Genomic DNA, 20095 nt, shown 5'->3' on the forward strand with positions numbered 1-20095 from the left:
TTCATCCCTCCCTCTCAGTTCATCCATCATCATTAACTCATTCAGCCGTCCCTTCATTATTGCAATTTGTTCAGAGCAATGTGCTTTATTGGCCGTGCTAAGTGGTGTTAGCTTGTGCCATTGGCGATCCATTCCATAATCCCTTTTGTTCTGTCTAATCATTCTCACCGAACTCATCTGCAGAAAAATGCTGCGTCCAGAAAGACTGGCCGTTGGTCAGCTTCATCTCGTACTCCAGCTGCAAGCCATCGCCCTGAGACAGAGGAGTGAAAGAGAGGAGGTTTTATTAAAAATATATATTCTCTTGCAACGTTACAGGCCAAATGATCATTGTGCAAAGGATGATTAATGCTTTGTGCTTTAGTGGACAGTTCTGTAGGTTACACTGGCAGCACTAGGTAATGACTTTTAGATTTATATTTTAACAATCTTAGAACACTTAGCTCTGTAGCTATAATACTGAATATCAACATTCATTACAAATACTGTAGGAAAAAAAAAACTGTGCTTCGCTGTTAAACACTAAAGACCTCAATGTGCTGAATCAGACAAGCTAAAAAACCTTAAAAAATGAGCTCACTCAAAAAAGTGCTCAACTAATAAAATCAAAATCACAGACATCACTATGATTGGTATATGAGCTGATCAGTTGTCAAATAAAATCTAATGACAGGTACAATAAATAGTATGGTTTCCTTTTACTAGGACCAATCAATATAGGATATGTAGCTTGGAGAGATAATACCTTTTAGCTATTTTGGCTATGGGAGTTAATGTGATGGCAAAAATGTTACAATAAAACACAAGACTTGACATTTGCCAGTTTCCATTTTGAAACCATGCCACAGTTTTAAAAGAATCAAAGCCAGTGTTCAAATGAGGGTTTCATCTCATTCTTCATTCCTTCGGCTCGTACTGGAGACTTTTGTAGCTCAGTGTAAAAACAAAGTCAGCTTCTCCAAATCTGACATCTTGTTTCCAAATTGGAAAAGGGTCGATAGATCCCTACAGGCCAGCGGAAAGTCTCTACCCATCTGAAGATGTGAAGTATCATCGTGTGTCATTCATGAGTGACAGTAAGAAGGAGGAGGAGACAGATAGAAGGCTTGAAGTAGAACTGCTGCTCTGCTGCATCAAATTCTTAGATGTTTCTGACACCTGATCAGACATCATCCTTAAAGCCCTGCACAAACTATGCAAATGTCAAACTCAAACAGGATCTGAACTAGTCACACCATGCAAGCTCAATATGACAGTAACTCCTTTTGCACTGTTCAACTGATCATGCCAGACTGCATGACTGAGTTACTGAAGAAATACAAGAAACAAGATGCCACAGACGATGGTCTAGTCCATGGACAGATGTTACAGGTGTTGATATGCTTTTTATTGGAGTTGGATAAGGGGAAAAAAAGGAAAGGATGAAAGAAGCAGCACTTGTGGCTGGGAATCAGTGACATCAGTCAAAGCAGCCGTCACAGCACAGTATTTCCACGACATTTCTGACACTGCTTGATATTTGTGGGTCATCTTTGGTTGGGAAAGTGCTTTAGATGTGGTCACTGCATCTGTCACACTAAGCAACAACAGACTATAAATATTTTTTCCTACAACGAAAGATTTTGTCTTAAAGATAATATTGCCATAATGTAAACCCATCTTTGGAGGTTTTGAAAGTCTGTCCCACTGCGAGGAGGAATGACCCAGATGTAGCTCGCACAGTGAAACACATTGAAAGTTGGTTCCCCAGTATTTCAAGAGTTGCTGCAGTCTTCACCTCACTACTCTGAAGAGACTACAGGTAGACCACAACTCACGTTAGGATTTTTATTTGGCTTCTGACAAGTGCATCCTTTGGGGTTGCTCCAGTATGGGCTGGACAGTGTCTGTAAGAAAAAGGCTCACTGGGTTTCCACTGACACCTGTTACATTCACAACCCAATTTAAGATGAATGCAGTGCAATGAATGGATGGATATTCATTTGATTTCAACAAGAGCTGCACAATGTTGATAAACTTTATGCTTACAGAAATGCACACTGCAATCTGGCTGTTTACTCTCTGCTCAATTTTATATTTATAGAAATTTGTCCTCAGTCACAACAATCTCAGCCACATTTTCTGCAAAAAATACCTTTGGAGCAAAAGTACTCTCTCCACAGTCTGTGTTGCCAATAAGTGATCAAATATTTATTGAACTGTTTAACAGGATTAAGCTTTTTTTTTCCAAGACAACAATCTGTTTTGTCATTATTGTGCGAGATTTCCGGTTATTAGATTTCCATTATTGTGCGAGATTTCCAGTTATATAAAGATGGAACGTCATCATCATTCTATAGTATAGTCGAGTCTTCCTGTTTTAATGGCTGTTTCCCAGAAAGAGTTTCATAACTACTTCTCTGCTTTCAAAAACAATGGAAAGGTTGATCTTGACTTACTTAGATTTTATACTTTTAAAGTTTTAGGTTTTCTGACTTTGAAGTATAATAGATGTTCTTTAATACCACCATTTTATTTATTTATTTTTTCTCAAAGGTTATCATCAGAACCTCATACTGGAGTATGTTTACACAGAATTCAAATAAATATCTCTGCAGATCAAAAACTGCAGCTCTCTAAAGAAAAAAAATTTGAAAGCATAGATTCCCTCTCAGAGGAAAGGCAGTGAATTCAATCAAAAAAATACTATAAACACAACCCTAATGACCAGCAGGACACTACAGAACACAGCAAGACATCTTATTTCTATGCATCAGTGATCTGTTTTATCATGTTTTTTTTATATAAATGTTGAATGATTAAATATTCTAAACACATTTTGCTCATACCTCAAAATATCTTTAAAAAATCTTCACACCACAGCTTTTGCATCCACAAAAAACCTCCAGCTGCTATCAATAAGCTGCTTATTTATAATGGAAAAATAAACTTCTGTTGCTGGAATTTCAAAATGTTATCCATATCAGATTACTATGTAAGGAAAACAAATAAATATGTGTATATTTCTTCCAAATTTAGTGAATGTTTTCTGTTGCAGAACATTTTTATAGTTTATTTTGAGACTGGTACAAAAAAAAAATAATACAAAATTCTTGGTCACTGCACTATAAAAGAACAGATTTCTTCCAATATTTCCTGCTACATGAAGGCAAGAAAAAAAAACATCCAGATCTCCCTTAAGGAGGATAAGGTTGTTGATTTATCTGCTCAGTTATGTAGTCAGGGAGTCTCCTAGTATGTCTGAAAACACCATGAGATCTCCAAGGAGGAGAAAGTAGTACACAAAGAACAAAATGGCTTGTAGGATGTTGTCAATGTGAACATGACCCAGATGAGAGGAAACGGATGAGACCAGCTTCCTTTTAGCAACCGTTTCTTGCTTTTAACCTGTCATATTGTAAAAATTATTATTTTTAAAGTCCACTGTTAGACTTATGTGCCAGTGTCAGATTTCTACAGTGAAATATAATGACATAAAAGCAAGAAAACTAATTTCTAAATATTTTTTTTTTCTTTTTTTGTGTGCATGAGGAGAAAATAAGACATTAGTCAAAGTAAAATGCTGCTGGAATAGAGTTATTTTTGACAGTAACACAAAGAAATAACATCAAACTGAATTAAAGCTGGAAGGTGAGAGAAAAAAAAGAGCGATGGGGAGCAAAGAACAAGAGAAAGGGCACAGAGATGGGATGACAATCAGAGCAAAGAGAGCTCATTTCACACACGCAAGTTCAAAGCTGATGGAGTTCGCGCTTGTTGCAATGGAGCGAAGGAACAGAGGGAGGGAGGAGGAGAAGAAAAAAAAAGACTTTGATTTCATTTGGCAGACTGAGACTCCATTTCACTCCCTCTATCAAAAAGGGCAAGAAGCATGGAGTGCACGCTGCCACAAAATCAATACAGACATAAAGAGCAAGGAGACAGAGATAAAGAAAGTGATAGATGTGGAGAAAGTTTAAAATAAAAGTGGAGAGAGAGGGTGAGTAAATGCAACCAGAAGATGGAAGTATGGTAGATGGAATGATGTGGAAAGAGGTGACATTTCTCCACAGGAGAGCACTCTGCGGGATGGACAGAGCCACAGGATGTGTTTGAAGCCGGTGGTTGGCTTCAGGAATAAAAAGGCACCTGATTGACTGTACTGATATCAGCTGCAGAAGGCTTGTCACATATAAATCTGCAGGGCTTTACCTCCTGGATTGCATGATAAGTGCACTTAAAAAGGAGTTTTGAGAAGCTTTTGATATTGTTGCTTTGGAACATTACAGCCCTGAGCAGCTAAGTTTGCAGAGCAGCGAATACTTGACAGCTAAACAAAGCTTGGCTATGCTAACGTGTTATTCCCATATGAAACAAGGGAAACATCACATTTTAAAATAGACTAACTTCAAGCAGCTATAAGTCGTTGTACTTGCATTAACGACAAGAATTTACAGAGGGAATGCTAATTAAAAAGTTAAGGGAATTCCAGCTATTTGTTTCAAACATATCTTAGCCAATATCTGCCATCATATTGTTCAAATATCAAAACTCTTTCTGTCTATTGAAGACTTCAAATGGTTTATGTGGATTTTTTAAAAATATTATTTAATCTCCAACTGTAAATTGCAGTTTATGGACTTTTTTCTTTGTAAAGAAGAGATTCTTTAATGACTCCACTAAATCAGCAGAAAGGTAACTTTTTTCAAGTATAGCAAAAGATTTATATAAATGTATCTATATAATTATGATGTTGGTGGTCTTGTTTTGATTTTAAAAAAACAAAACAGGAAGAACAAGTAGGCAGTCTAATATTCAACAGCTTTTTCTTCATATACACAGCAAAACTCTAAACTAAAGCAACTTTTGATATCATTATGACATAAAGACAAAAAATTTATTTATATACAGTATAGACCAAAAGTTTGGACACACAGTTGTGTCCAAACTTTTGGTCTGTACTGTATATCTTGCTGCAACTGAAACAAGTTCAGCAATATTTAATTCTCTCTACCAGGCATTCGTATAAACAAAAGGTTTTTCACAGGATTTGAGCACCTAGCTGCAGGAAACTGCTCCTTCCCCTGCCAGGAAAGGATTAGGTGAGGGCAGAAACTGGTGCAGGTGATAATGCCTGCCTCACTGTTGTCGGTACTCTCACTCTTCCTGAAACTGTCTGGGGTTAGGGCTTTGTGAAGGCCCCTGAAGGGCTTCAACAACAAGTTCAGATAAACAGAGGAAAATCTTCTGAGAAAAAGAGAACTGTGTAAGACAACCATGGCACAGTTACATGCTGTAGAAATTGAACTTTATATTTAACAGAAAATTTGGGACTAGGCATGGGGTGGTTTATGATAGCAAAGTACCCTGAGGTCATAAAAGTTAATGTGTAAAAACTGCTACATTTTTCCACAATTTTCTTCTTGCATTTGAATTTCTTTTAATAAGACACCAGAGAATAACACACTATTATTAAAAATAGCACACCTTAATCTGGGCAATTGTATTATATACAATAATAATATTACTGTTAATGCATTACACAGTAAGAATGACTGACAAATAATTTAAATCAATATCTAAGCAACCATTCCATCATGACTCTGTTTCACTCTAAATTTTTACTACATTTTGGTGACTTGTTTTTAAAATATGACAGACAAGCCATTAAAAACTACCTTCAGATTTATTATCCATCTTCATTTGCCACATGAATATTTAATCATAAAAATATTCGTTTTTTGTTTCAGAATCCAGAGTTAAAGCTCTTCTTTCAGTACTCATGTGAAGCAACACAGTCAACAAATCAAGAAGTGTCTTCATTTCCTGAATGCTTGAATAAATCTCCCAGAAGGCTTGTAATGGTGTCAGCTACTCCTGTTATTATTTTTTATTTATTACACTCCTGAACGAAGCGTTTCAAGTCCAAACTGGCTCCCCATCTGGCACAGAGGAACGATCCACTGTTGTATGACAGAGTTGGAAGTCTCTATGTGAGATATAGCCTGCAATTGTGCTGCAGCAGCTGTGGTGGCTTTTTATGACAATCTCTCTTCTATAAAGACGAATGAATTAGCCAAGTTGGCAGCTGTGAAATTATGGACATATTTTTTCCTAAATATGAAAAATTAGCAGCTGTTCTGGTTTCATGTCCTCTTTTTGGTTCCCTAGAATAATGTAGATCAGCTGATGGCTATGGAAGGACTTCAAAGGTTTTTATTGAAAGACCAGAAGGCCGGGCATTCTGAAACATCTGAGAGGCAAATAAAATTGGTCTAATTGTTTTTTGCTGCCAACAATTAATTCTTTAAAACTGTTTTACAAAAAAGGGTCCTTATTTATTTTTTAACTATACCACAGCAGAAAGGATTTGCAAGTTTAAAGAGAAAAAACACTGGAATTGGTGGTTTCAAGAGTTTTATTCTATCAGGGTTATGTATTTTCCCTGATGAATAAATCATTTAACGCTTGATAAAAGAAGTGTCAGAAAATGCATTTATTAAAAAATAAATAAATCATTGGATGTGTTTAACGAAAGAAAGCAAAAGAATGAAGAATGAAGCTATTTGTCATATTACAATTCAAATCCAAGACTTTTGTTGTTATTAAAGTAAAACCAAAAATACCAATTATATATTGTAATTATTTTCCATGTATTTAGCATTCTATTAAGAAGCCATCCATCATCTAAACATGTTTATCCTATGTGGAATCAAATGGAAAGCACTGAAAATGTTTGCAGAAGATCAGCCTCAAGTTACAGTTTCATGAAAGTAAGAAAACTGAGGGCAAACCGACCTTCTCTGCTTTTCATGCCCTTGTAGGTTGGTTGATATGGATTAAAATCCATTACTCTAAGACGGAACGCACATGAAAGTAGAGTTAGACAACAATAAAATAAAACTTGAAAGTAAAAAAAAAATATGTTAGTGTTGAGAAAAATGCATCAGATGGGAAATAGGTAAAGAAATGAGACGGGTAAGACAGGGACATCGAGAGGAAAAGCAAAATTAGGCACATGCTGATAGGGAGGGAAAAAAAGAGAAGCTGAGGTAAACAGACATGAAATGGTGCGGAGTGTGTCACATCTTGGTGGCGGCGTGATGAAAGGGAGCGGGACATTGCCAAAGATTGTGAGCGACAGCAGGAGAGAAGATGAAGACGTGTGAAGGCCGAACGGAAGCGAGAAGGCAAACGGCGTGAGATGAGGGGTGGAAATTGGCCACGGGACGCAGCGTGCATATGTCCATGGGAGCCGAGATGAGCTTTTATACCCAAATCCAGCAGTATTAGGCAGCGTGTCTTTCAGCAGACACTGGAATGACACTAAACCGCACTCTGTAGGAAGCATCCATTCTAATCATTCCCCTTCTCTGCCAGCATGTTCAAAAGCAACCTTCCAAAAAAGTAATTCAAGGGCATGAGTCCTCACAGTCTATTACACAAGCAATCCGGTGCATGCCACCAGTGCAAAAAGAAGACAGTAGAAGATACGCTGTTATATTGGCAGAAATGTCACTTTTAACTTCATAAGACCACAAAACATAAACAGACAGAACCCAATAACAACAGCATAAAAACACAAACCTACTCTGTCTTTCACTGAAAGCTTTGTGGACAGTGAAGAATGTATCATCACTCCAGTATCATCACTTGAGCTAATAATTTCCAGAAAAACTACATAAAACCCAAGGTACATATTATACATCAGCAAACATGTTTACTAACATTTTGTCTTTTCTCTGCACAACATTAGCTCAATAAAAAGACAAAAAACAAAAATAAAACAAAGATCCACAGTTCTTCCAGAAGCTAATCAATAGTCCACAGAGGAGTCATCAGGGGCCGTGCTCAGCAGTTTAGCCACTGTTGCACATTAAGATTCTCTGGACTCTGCTGCAGGAAGCGATGCGCTTTATAGGAGAGTCAAGTAACACAGATTAACAATCTGTTGTAAAATCAGTTGTAACATATTAGGAGAGGAAAGGGTTCCTTTGTGCTACTGAGCAAAAGTCTTAATCATTTCTCATTTTTACATTTTGCTTCTAGAGGACATTGTAGAATATCTTGCAAATATCAGCAGTTTTGACCAAGTCATCTTCAAGATTTCTGAAGGTTGTTCAACATTTTGCTTTGGTTTAAGCTGGTTTTTCACTCAGTTAGTCAATTACTTGACCATTTTATGATTAAATAGCTTCTTTCTTAAGCCACACACCTCCCAGACATTAAAAAACATGTTATGAAAAACATTTTTTTTCCAATTTCTCTAATTAAATCTGGAAACATTTCCAACAGAAATAGTTTTACATACAGACAGTTCGGTAGGATCAATAAGGTTGCTCCCAAAGTGTAATAAGCTGAAAATGTGGCATTTCATGTTGTCCTTCAGGGTTCTATTTTAGGACCAGTCATGTTTTTGATAAACATACTTTAAGAAACATCTTCCTGCAATTTGATGGATGACATCAACTGGTACTGTTTCTTTAAGACCTATGCAGTGCATAAATTATCAGCTCTGCTTGACTGTTTGTTAGATATTACTATTTGTTAGTAATTGGCCCTTAAATAATGGCTAAGGAATAATTATATTCAGCTGAACTTCGAAAAGTCATGATCTCAAATAACTTCTTATGACAACCTAACTTTACAAAACTAGTCAAGAAATTGGATTCGTTGATACATAGATTCAGCTGTCTGCTGTAGTCTGTGAAATTCAGATCTCTTCTTTCTCAATGGAATCACTCCATACAACTGACTGAAGAGGACTTTCTATCCATCTATCTGAGACAGGCGACACATGACCCTCTACATCTCTACAGTGGCTACCAGTTACTTTGAGGGTTCACTTTAAAATCTTGGTGTTAACCTTTATATCTATGCATTGTCAAGCTTCTCGTTTCATCTTGAGCCTGCAAAAGTCTGTTACGTCAACTCCAATCCTGAGGTGTGCTAACCTGAGGCTGTTGTTAATTCCTCAGATCTGTTTTAAACCCCGCTGATATTGTTTCTTTCAGCAGCCATACTCCTACTGTGGAACACACGTCCCTTGTTTTTTATGTTTTATTGTCAATTTTAATTGCTTGAGTCTTTTAAAATGCAGATGAAACTTGATCATTCTCACAATAAGGCTGTGTAATATTGAATACATGTAAATCAGTGTGAATATTGTTATTACTATACAATATTTTTGCCTATTATATTAAAGTCTTATGAATTCCCACTTTACACACCAATTAATTATCTTAAATAGCATTCTGAGCAGTATAGACCCACTTAATAAGTAAGACTATTATTGAAAAGTTCGTTTATTTCCATAATTCAGTTCCCAAAGTAAAATATTACATGCAGACTGATTTTTCTGGTAATATTTGACTAAAACAAAACTTTTTAATACGGAAATATGGGCTTAATGAAAATTATATTCAATGTGTGTTAAAGGTTGTTAATTTAATCTGACAATCAACATTGGAATTAATATTTTAATTTATTGAACATGACACACCTGACAAAGAGCATAGTTCCCAAGATACTAGAGATGACAGAGCTTGTTAGAAATGTTATGACAGCTCATTCTAGCTCTAATTCTATTTATCATTTTTATAAATAACTACAAAATGTTAACTTTCTTCTGTATGCTGAGGATGCTACCTTTTATACTATTGCAGCCTCAATTAATCAGGCTCTTGTGGAGCTACAGACTGTTTTCCCATCACCTTCATATTTTCCACAACAATCTAAAGTTGCTCATAAGTCAGAAGAAGATCAATGATTATCTCAAAAGCTCTTTCTCAAAATTTTGTGCACAAAATACATTTAGACATCAGACAGAAAAAAAGTCAAGTGTAAGCTTAAAAGATTTTGGGGCATATGGATTGATGACAAACAGCCTTCTTCACCTTATGCAGAACATCTGTTGAAAAAGCTCAAAGCTGACCTTGGCTTTTTATATCGACACAAATCCTGTCTGAAGTCAGACGTGAGGAAACAAGCTTGCGCAAACGACTTTCTGAATGCGTTGGACTATGGAGACATTATCTTCATGAAAGCAGCTTTCTCAATTCTCCACTGTCTGGATACAATATTTCATAGTGCTTTACATTTTACCATGAACGCCGCCTGCAGAACTCAGCACTGTGAACTTTATGCCCTGTTTTCATGGCCTTCACTAAAACAAAGGAGACAAAGACACTGACGTGTAACATTTACAAGGCTGTCTCGGGCAAGTTACCCCTATATTTGCTTCGTCTAATCATGTCTGCAGTTAGGAGTGGACACATCACATCAGCTTCTCTTCAAAGTGGACCAAATAAGCTCAGAAGTTTCTCTTACACTGCACCTTAGTGCTGGAATGATTTGCTAAACTCAAGAAAACTTGGAACAATCTATTCCAATGCACAAATTTTAAACTGTTTTTAAAACAGTTTAAATAAAGAGTGAAATTACAATTCCTAAATCCCTTTTGAATTATTTTATGAGTTCCCAATCATAAAATAATTAAGTAAAAACTTCCCCTAAGTTTTTATTTAGTTTACACTTGAGTAATTTTATGATGTTTTAATAGTCTGTATACCTTTTAAGTATTGTTTGGTATACTGTACACAAATTTGTGCCAAGGTCTCCCTTGAAAACAGAGATTTTATCTCAAATGAATTCCTGGTAAAATAATGATTAAATGAAATGCTATATAATCATCAGGTTGACATTGTTTTTTATTTAGTACTGCTCTTGTGTATATTCCTCAATTTTATGCAGGAACTCTAAGATATATTGCAATGGTCAGGTATGAGAACTGGGCATAAATTGAAAAATAATTCAACAAAAGTTACAAAAAACAAAGACCTTCAGAAAGCCAAATGAACTATTGATCAACAACTAAAATGTTATAAGAAACTCTGACTCCTTAGAGCCCAAGCATAAAGAAATATCTTTAAATATCTGATTCTCATTCCTGATGTTTGTTTTTAGTGGCTGAGATGGTCAAGCTCATCTAGAGCAGTAGGTACAACGCGTTACAAAAATTTAAAAAGTGGGTTAATTGTAACTGCCATCAAACATTTTCCCATAGCATCTCAACTTTATATTTTTCTGATATTTTGCAGCCCTAGTCTGAACCAGGTACTGACAACCCCTCTGAGTCACTCTAACATTCTCCTACATACGTACATTTCAGTGCGTATTTCTTTCTGGACAATAGTGCTGCTATGTTGTCCTCCCTACCTGACAATACTTGGTTCTGATTAGTGTTTTTACCAACATATCAAGGAGGGATCCTTATACTTTTACATCTTTTCATTTAATATTTTTCTCCTTCCCCCTTCTACTTTCTCAATCTGAGAAAATAAAAATTTTCCTCAGTTGGTGGGGTACATTTTGTTATACAAGCCTTTACATAACAGCTATTTGACTTGACACAGCCATTACAGTAACTGCATTTTAGTGGAAATGTGACTTTGCCTCCAATCTTTTTTGTGAAATTTATTTTTCCTAACATGCCTTGCCACCCAGTCCATAAAATATGAGAAATGAAGTAGAAATAAAGTTAAAAGCAGAAAAACTTTCTCCATAAAATCATATGGCACAGCCACATAGGTTAATCTCACTTTATTCCTTATAAAGTTTACTCTGTCTGTCTAACATGGTTTAACCATATAGCATCATCAATAAATGGTGCTGCTCACTGCACTTCATGTTGCTGTTTCATGTAAGTAGCTCAGGTTCTGGCCTCATAGTAAAATTAGGCTAATTCTCTGTTTTCAATGTGTTCTTTTGTAACTGCATGAACCTGGTAATTTAATTGATTTGTAACCAGTCAATAGTATCGAAATTCTTGAGCAGGAATTTACTACTGTAAGCCATATTTAATTGAGTTATGGCTGCCTGTGAACAGAACACCAGTTTCTAAAAGCATAAATCTGTCAGAGTTAGAAATCTAGGTAGCCACAAAAAGCCACTGGGTACCACTTCCTGGGCTGCTTTTGGTCAGTTTAGATTAACTTCACTGTTTAAAATGTAGCTTAGTGCAGTTTGCTTTAATGGAAACAGATATACTGGGGAAAGCACTAAGCTCAAGTCTATTTAAGATTTATAAGGAGATAGAACAAAAATAAAAGTCAAGGTTTCATAAGGCTTTTTTGGGATAAGTTGAATATATTGTTGCCCAAATTAACCATTTAAAGGGTCCAGTTCATATTTACCCTATAGCTAGAAAAAAATAACAGATGGATATAAATCAAACTGGACAGTTTGAAAATATAACTAGATGTTTTCCTATGGTGTTATCTGCTGTCAGATTTATGTATCCACAAAATAATGACAGTGATAATGACAAGTTTTTCTCATCAGAATGAGAAAACGGAGTGACTTAGTGAATACAAGGATGGGCTTCTTCCACAAAAGCCCTCCCAGTCTGTGCGTCACCGAATCCTGGCAGTAAACGCAACCTTGTTACAACAGGGGTTAGAGGCCGGCACTTACTTACCCCACACTTGCTGAGAGCAATGTACCACCACCTCTCTCTCACTGAGCGGAAACTGCGACCACCCACGCAGCTCAGAACCTCCTCGTTGGTGTCGTCCTCGACCTGAGAGGGAGAAAGAAATGCAGAGCGTCTGGTGATGCAAAGAGGATGTTGTTATTCCAAACAGGGCAGCACATTTTTACCTCAGAGACATGCCGACTTGTCACACTAGAGCAGGAGCCGGAGATATTGAGATACAAGCACATTTCACACCTTGATATAGCCTGAAATGTTGCGACAAGACCTACTAACCGAATCACCCTGACAGTCACACCTCTTAATGTAATAAACAACAAGGTTGTTGAAAAAGAGAGAAAAAAAGACATTGTGAGGCAGAAAGATCTTTTGGGATCAACAGTGGAAATATGTAAATTAGTGGAATGTTATGAAAACACATTATGGACCATTAACTCACCTCCTCTCCATCTTCATCTCAGTTTATTGTTTTCCTATTTTACATATTTTAATCCTGTTTTGCATTTTAAAGTGACATGCGATAGAAAAGGTGAAAATGTGTTTAACTGTCTCATAATAAAAGAGAAGTGTCAGAGGTTAACTTAATATACAAAATAGAGAACAACTCCTGGATAATAGCAGTGTTTTTTCTGTTTTTAAACATTTCATTTCCACTGTATTAATGCAGATGTAGAGTATTTGTATGTTCTTACCGCACATCCTGACCAGGTGTAGCGGGTAGTGAGATTGATGACCTGGTTGTTTTCAGGCCTCAGCACTGCTTCCTTCTCATAGCAGTTCTATTGTCAGTGCACACAAAAAAGACAAAACACATTTAAAGCTACTAAAACAAAAAGACTATAAATACATTTAGACATATGTGGAGAGCAAGCAGATTTGTTGTCCTGGCAGGTAGAAATGCTATTACATTTGTGAGTGTGTATTTAGGTGACATTCAGATGTATCTCTGCTTGAAGATGTGAATTCAGCATTTTTTTCTTCATATTAAGTTATAATTTATTACATTTGAAGAAAAGCTGAACTGCAATGTGTAGATACATAGAGGTGTTTGTATTTTAAGAGTAATAATTCAAGTACAGTCCAATCAAAAAGTTACATAGACTTATATGCATGACTCAAAATGATACATGCATGTAATGTATACATATACCCACAATACTATTTGGTTAAATTTCCTTAAAAAGTTGCAGAGACCGCACACAATTCTTGTAGTCATCAGCGAGTTCCTGGGGCAAATCTGCCAAGATATTTAACCACTCTGCTTTTAAGAGAGCCATTATTTACATAGTCCATAAATTTTCAATTGGTTGAGGTCAGGGTATTTCAGATGCATCATTCAGTGTCCTTCATCCATTCCAAAACCAATCTTGAAAAGTGTTTCAGATCATTTTCCTGGTAGAACACTTAATTGTGTGCAAGTTTCAACTGTAGTCTTACATTTTCTATAACAAACCCACTTGTGCAATCCAGCAGTACCACTAGGAAAGGAACAGACCCTGAGCTTGATGCGTCAACCAGTGTAATTGAGACTGGGTACTGTTTACTTTGTTCTAAAAACTTCAAATTGACATATCCCAACATTACACTTGTCATCGTGTCCACATAGCTCAAACTTTATCTTGTTTAAGCATAAAACTTTCATGAGACAGTATTTGACTTGTCCATTTGGCCAGCTATAAATTGTAGTTTCTTATTTTCTTTTTTTCATTAGTTCTGTCTAAGTTCTCATTGGAAATCATTAAGTTGGTTGGTTTTTAGACCACCAAGAAAAAATAATAATGGCAAAGTATTTCTAAAACATCAATGTGGATAATAAGTGCATGCAAAACTTTAACCAGAAATGCATTAACCTATTGATATAAAAATAGATAATACATACTTTTTTATTTGGATCTGTTTACTCAACCCAAAACACACTTGTTCATGCACATATCAATCTCTGAGTGATAGATTTGTTCATGTCTGAGATCGTCAGATTTATGCAAACTGCTCTGTAAGGTGTAAAAAACAGAAATGTTTGATCCTGCAAATGTGTGACACAGAGCTGAGAAGAGATGTGATCTCCGTAAGTGACTAGATATATCTAACACACTGTCAGATCTGTGTGTCAGAAGACATAAGTGTGTGTCAGAAGACAAAAGTGTGTGTCAGAAGACATAAGGCATAAGATTGCAGGACCAACTGAATGACTTCAGTACATGAGCTCCAAAATGAAAGCAATGCATGTCCATGTCTTTCTTTTTTTTTACATTCTTAACATGCTGAATCATTTCAGCAGAGATTTTTCTCTGAAATTCAAGTTGCATTTTGCATGAACATAAAATGAAGAACAAGTTTAACTAGAAACTAGATTGTACTACAGCTAAGGCAGCTCCATAATGGAAAGATAAAACATTTAAAATCAATCCACTTTGTCCTTCTGAAGGCAAGGATCGAAACGTCAGGTCTTAAATAGGCATTAAATTAAACTTCTACAGCAAAGGCATAAGATTGTTTCTCTTTTTTGTGTTGCAGTCGTTTAATTTTAATAAAATAATAATCACAAACTCTGGTACTGAGTTTGAGCTTCAAAGGCATTGTGTTGCATTCTTTCATATAAAGCATCCAGCTAAAGCTGGGAAAGATAAGGTTAATTGATGGTAGCATTAGGGACTGAATACATACTACAATTGTAAGAGAATGCAAGTGAAACTAATGAGTTCGCCCCCTGTGGTTTATGGGCTAGCACTTAAAAATAGGGCAAGAAACTCAGTCTGGGTGATACTAGGAATGCTTTTTTTCCTAGAAATTAACCATTTTATGTGTTCTGGACATCTGTTCAGTAACCAGGGGAGAAGGCCTTGAGGCAAACTCAGGAAATGCAGGAGAGATTTCATTTTATCTGGTTTGAAAACAACTCTGTCTTCTTGGAGCTGGCTGAATGTGGAGGCTACAGAAAGATCTGGGGATCTCTGTGTTAATTGTTGACTCATTTACTCCAACCAACTAATGCACTCTTCCTTTTTAACATCTTCACCAGCAATCCTCTGGCCCAGATTCAAAAGAAAAAAAAATTAAATAAACAAGATGATTAAAGTGGACAAGCTGATCAACAGCATTTGTTTCTTTATTAAAAAGGAACCAATCAAGGAAAGACCAGACAGGAGGTGAGAGTTACATCATCCTTAAGTAGAGCATCTTCTATATGCCAATTTCACCTAAAAAGTCTTTAAAAATTATTATTAAGCTAGAAACCTATAAACATTTCATACAGTTGCTGATAATCTCACACTTCCACGTATAAAAGTTTGTTTCACACCAAACTTTTTCAGGTATCAAAAGGAGCCATCTGCCAGGCAATGGATTAATCATTCATACCTCAATTCGAGAATGATTTAAAAATAATTTTCTGAAATACACTTGAAGTTTATTAGATGTGTTTAAATGACTCCAAAATGAGATACATAAATTGGGAGAAGATCACTGATTGATAGTTTAGTTTGATTAGGGACCATAATCACTTATTATTGCTTATGATTCACGACAGTTGACTGGCTCAATCATGAATCAGCACCTCAATTAATGGAACTAAGTGTTAACATATTATTAAAATATTCAATATTTTGTCATCTTTATGGTTATTTATCTGCAGAAAAATAACTACCTACCAAGAGATGTAAAATAAAATGCATCCTTCAATATATCGGCACAAAATTGAAGCAAATTGAATTGGATTGGCTATAGGTTATGTTAAGCTGGAGATAAATTGTGTCATCTTTGGTATTTTTAGCTAAAGAAATGGGAATAAATTGTATCTTTAAGATAGCCTAAATAGGTCTGGTACTACATTTAAAACTTCTCAAAAGAAAAATCTTGAGAAACTTTTGCCTTAGCAAAAATGGATCAAGACCACTTGTTATCAAACTATAAATAAACAGCTAATGAAGTTAAAATTTTTAAATTAAAGCTTAGGGAAAATTCTTTGACTGGGAAGAGAAATTGACGTCATTCTATTTTCATCATATCACTGAGAATTTCTGGTAGAAACTGACAGCTAGATAGAAAGTTTGCAGACCCTAGGTCCAAGTTGAATTGTTAAAATTAATGTAACTACTTCTTCAATGCAAACAGACATGAATAAGCACCACTTCTCTTTTATTCTATCGTATAGTCTAGCCTGTAATCTAGCAGGGAGTCAGCGCCTCACCTTCTCTGGCTTCTTGTACACAGCTGGCCACTGAGAGCTGTCATCAAAGTAGAGCAGAATGTTCTGACAGCAGCGCGACTGCACAGAAGGGAGACAGAAACAGAAAGAGAGATCACATTGGGGTGGTACATCAATCAGAGATACCACAGAGGTGATTTGACATGATAACAGTACAGAACTGGCTCAAGCTAAAACATGTAAAGCGCTGCAAGAAGAGACTGATATATTGGTTAATTCATTAAAAGGAAATACGGAAACAAGGAGATGCAAAGAGAGATGTAGACTGGTAATAAGGGAGAAGGAGAAGTAGATGAGGGTGTGAAGTCAACACAACAGTATTGTGATATCGGTTAATATAATGAAGTGAGATAGAATAAAAGAGAAAATGAGAAAGCTAATTGAGTGGAAGATACTTTGGGAAGACAAACTGAGGCAAAGAAGTAAGACAAGTACGTTCATTTTGCTAGATGGTGTGGTAAGCCAAGCTAATGTGGAAAAACACTTTGACATTACGACAAAATTTAAAAGAAGAAACTCAAATAGAAATAAAAACTATTGTTCTCAATAAAACCATAAATTAGACTCAATATTAAACAAAGGCAAAATATTTTCCCTACAAAAAATTTCATTTTGAATGTCAGAGCAGCAGCACATTTTGGTAGAAATATAGTTAGAAGCACATTTTGCAACTGTGTTGCATCACCTCATTTTTTTATATCACTGTGAGCTTTTGACAACCAAGAAAAGTAATGGTTATAATTTTAAAAGCAAGTAATATTATGTCAGTTACTCAGCAGTAAGAAGCATTGTTGCTTTTCTAAATATTTAGTCTGTGACAAGACTGAAGAGACCAAATTGATTTGTTTTGTATTGTGAAAAAGACGTAGAAAATAGTAGTATTGGAGCATTTGACATAAATATCTCAATTTCTTCACCCTTAAAGAGTTTATTTTTTGAAAAATTGTATGTCTGTATGCATGTATGTACTGTATGTAATGTATAAAAATTATTTTCAAAAAGAGTCAGGGATTTTAGTCTCAATATTTGGTTACAATATTATTGTCCTTGGACAACTTCTACGAAAACATTATGTTTTTCTTTAAGCAAAATATTTCTTTAAGTAGATATCTTACTCAGACAAAACCTAGCATTAGCAGCCCTACCTTTGGGTAGCGAAATTTAAAATCCAGCCGACCAAACTCTGTGAGAAAGCAGAAACGTGTGAGGAAAACCCAGTCCTGCAAAGAGAAGAAAACAATAATCAGACAAATTAACAATTAAAATCAGTAAAATAAAAAAGCTGCACACTAAATGCTAAAATATTGTACTCAATTGGAAGTTAGAGCCAAGATATAAAAATGGATCTCTATTAGCATTTATTCATCTCGAAGGTGCAGCTATGCACCGCCACTGAGGATGCTCTGTCTCTTCTGCTCTTAATGCCTGGAACATGTTCAGAAATAATTGTCGAGGAGTATTCTGTATATACAACCAATAGCAGCCACATTGGATAATGAGGCCAAAGTTGTTTATGGATCTATTTAACAAACATTTAGACACAGCAAAGCTAGCATTTACATGTTAACATCAATGAACTTGGTCTCATGTTAATCGTGTCATTCTTCTGGTTTCTCTTAATAGTTGGTAAGCATTAAAGCATGTTGCAGCTCAGCTGATGGAGTTCAAAATATGATTTAAGCTAATTCTTACATTTATTAAGAAGTAGATTTCCACTTCATTAGATAAGTCACATTAGCATGCCTTGAAAGTACAATACATTTTCCTTAATACAAAGTCAATTTTGTTTTAGGGCCTGGAATATTTTGTCAAATGTTTTGTAGTAACAAAAATCCTTGATAACTAATTTTCAGACCAAGCTGATTATTATGTCTTGTAGATAATGCTATGAAATAATAAGCATAGACTTTGAACACTGAATTCTGAATTTGAATTACTGAATTGAGTCTCAGTTCAGTAATATGCGACTGAATTTATACTTTAAAAAGTGAAATGAAAAAAGGCATTAGCTCAGCAGCTCAGCAATGACTCCTGTTTTCTGAGCCCTACTTTTAGCTCTGCAGTAGTTCCGGTGATTATATCTTAATGTTATTGTGGATGTTAAGTTTGGCTAAAAAGATTGAATGAATCAGTCCAGGTAAAAACAGATAACATCTGGCATCTATTTGACTACTGATTAGATTAATTAAAAATAACCTCAAAGACAATAAATCCGAACCAAACTCTTGATAATAATAACATAAAAAAATTTAATAGAAAAAATAATTAATCATGTAAATCATACGTGTCAAATTTTTCATTACATTTTATTTTAGTTAGAAAATAGGATGTACACACAAAAAGTACAAAAGAGGGAAGAGGAGGCTCAGGGCAGAAAGACAATAAAACTTGGTATAGTTGTGTGGGAGCAATAAAGAAAAAGATTGAGAAAGGGAGATATAACAGCAGGGAAGGGCTTCAGGATTGTTAAAAAAGGTGCTAAAAATAAATGTGAATCGGGGGTATAGAGGTAGAGGCAAGAGGTTAAACATTTAGAGAGGGTAAACAAAGAAGGTATTAAGGGACTGCTGTGCATGCTAATGAAGAAAATACCTGCCTGTCCCTAATATTATTCAGCCATCGACTTGGCAGCATGAGACCAGATTTCATAAGGCACTGCTTGCAGCAGTGTTGGCATGGCAGATCAGTCACTAGTGGCCTTATATATATATATATATATATATATATATATATATATATATATAGCTAGGGACAGATGAACTTTCTGTTGATAAGCGTTGCGGTGATGAATGCAGCACATGGACCAAATAGTCAACCGTATGTGCCATTTACACACACCTTTCCATCTGGATGGAGCTGAGGTGGGAAGAGTAAATGAGGGGTAAACCAGAAGAAGACATCTAATCTTTCCATCCTGAAGATTTCATGCAAATAACAGCTTTCTCATATTTACTAGTAATGGAGAGGCTTTAAGCACTCTATGTTCAAGCCTCATAACACAATTATCAGTATTTTGAGTGCTTGTTATCAAAAGAGTGGGACAAAAATGTGTATAAATGTTGCATTAAATAATATTATAACAAGTCCCCTAATGTTCACATTTTCAATTTATTTATTCATCTTTTTTTATCTTAAAACAACTTTGATAGAAAGAAAAATATAGACATCGGATCAAGTATCTGAAAGCGATTTTCATATTCTAATATTTCCACAATAGGGCACCATGTTTTTTGTCATGTATTTTTTTTTTTTTTATCACAGTTGGAATTTTTATCATTTTAAGGATGTGGTCAATTTTGTTCTGTGACATCCAAACAATGTTCAGACAAAGCCATGTTTATTTTCCTTAAAAATGTAAGCATCTTTCAGAAAAAGAACACCTGTAAGCCAGGACTTGGACAACTTGAAATACCTCTGTG

The 20095-nt window shown here is 35.5% G+C and overlaps 1 protein-coding gene across 1 annotated transcript in view; it reads right to left on the reverse strand.

Annotated features, from left to right (window-relative positions):
* Positions 1-20095, reverse strand: part of tmem145 (transmembrane protein 145) — a 58720-nt gene that overhangs the window by 17319 nt on the left and 21306 nt on the right. Inside the window, exons 2-6 of the mRNA XM_032557691.1 lie at positions 17822-17896; positions 16659-16736; positions 13165-13251; positions 12458-12559; positions 169-253 (exon numbers count right to left, since the gene is read on the reverse strand). Of these exons, the coding sequence (XP_032413582.1) occupies positions 169-253; positions 12458-12559; positions 13165-13251; positions 16659-16736; positions 17822-17896 (427 nt within the window). The remainder of the gene's footprint in view (positions 1-168; positions 254-12457; positions 12560-13164; positions 13252-16658; positions 16737-17821; positions 17897-20095) is intronic.

Source organism: Xiphophorus hellerii, chromosome 3 (genome assembly GCF_003331165.1).
Source record: "Xiphophorus hellerii strain 12219 chromosome 3, Xiphophorus_hellerii-4.1, whole genome shotgun sequence".
In the NCBI taxonomy this organism is placed as follows: Eukaryota; Metazoa; Chordata; class Actinopteri; order Cyprinodontiformes; family Poeciliidae; genus Xiphophorus; species Xiphophorus hellerii.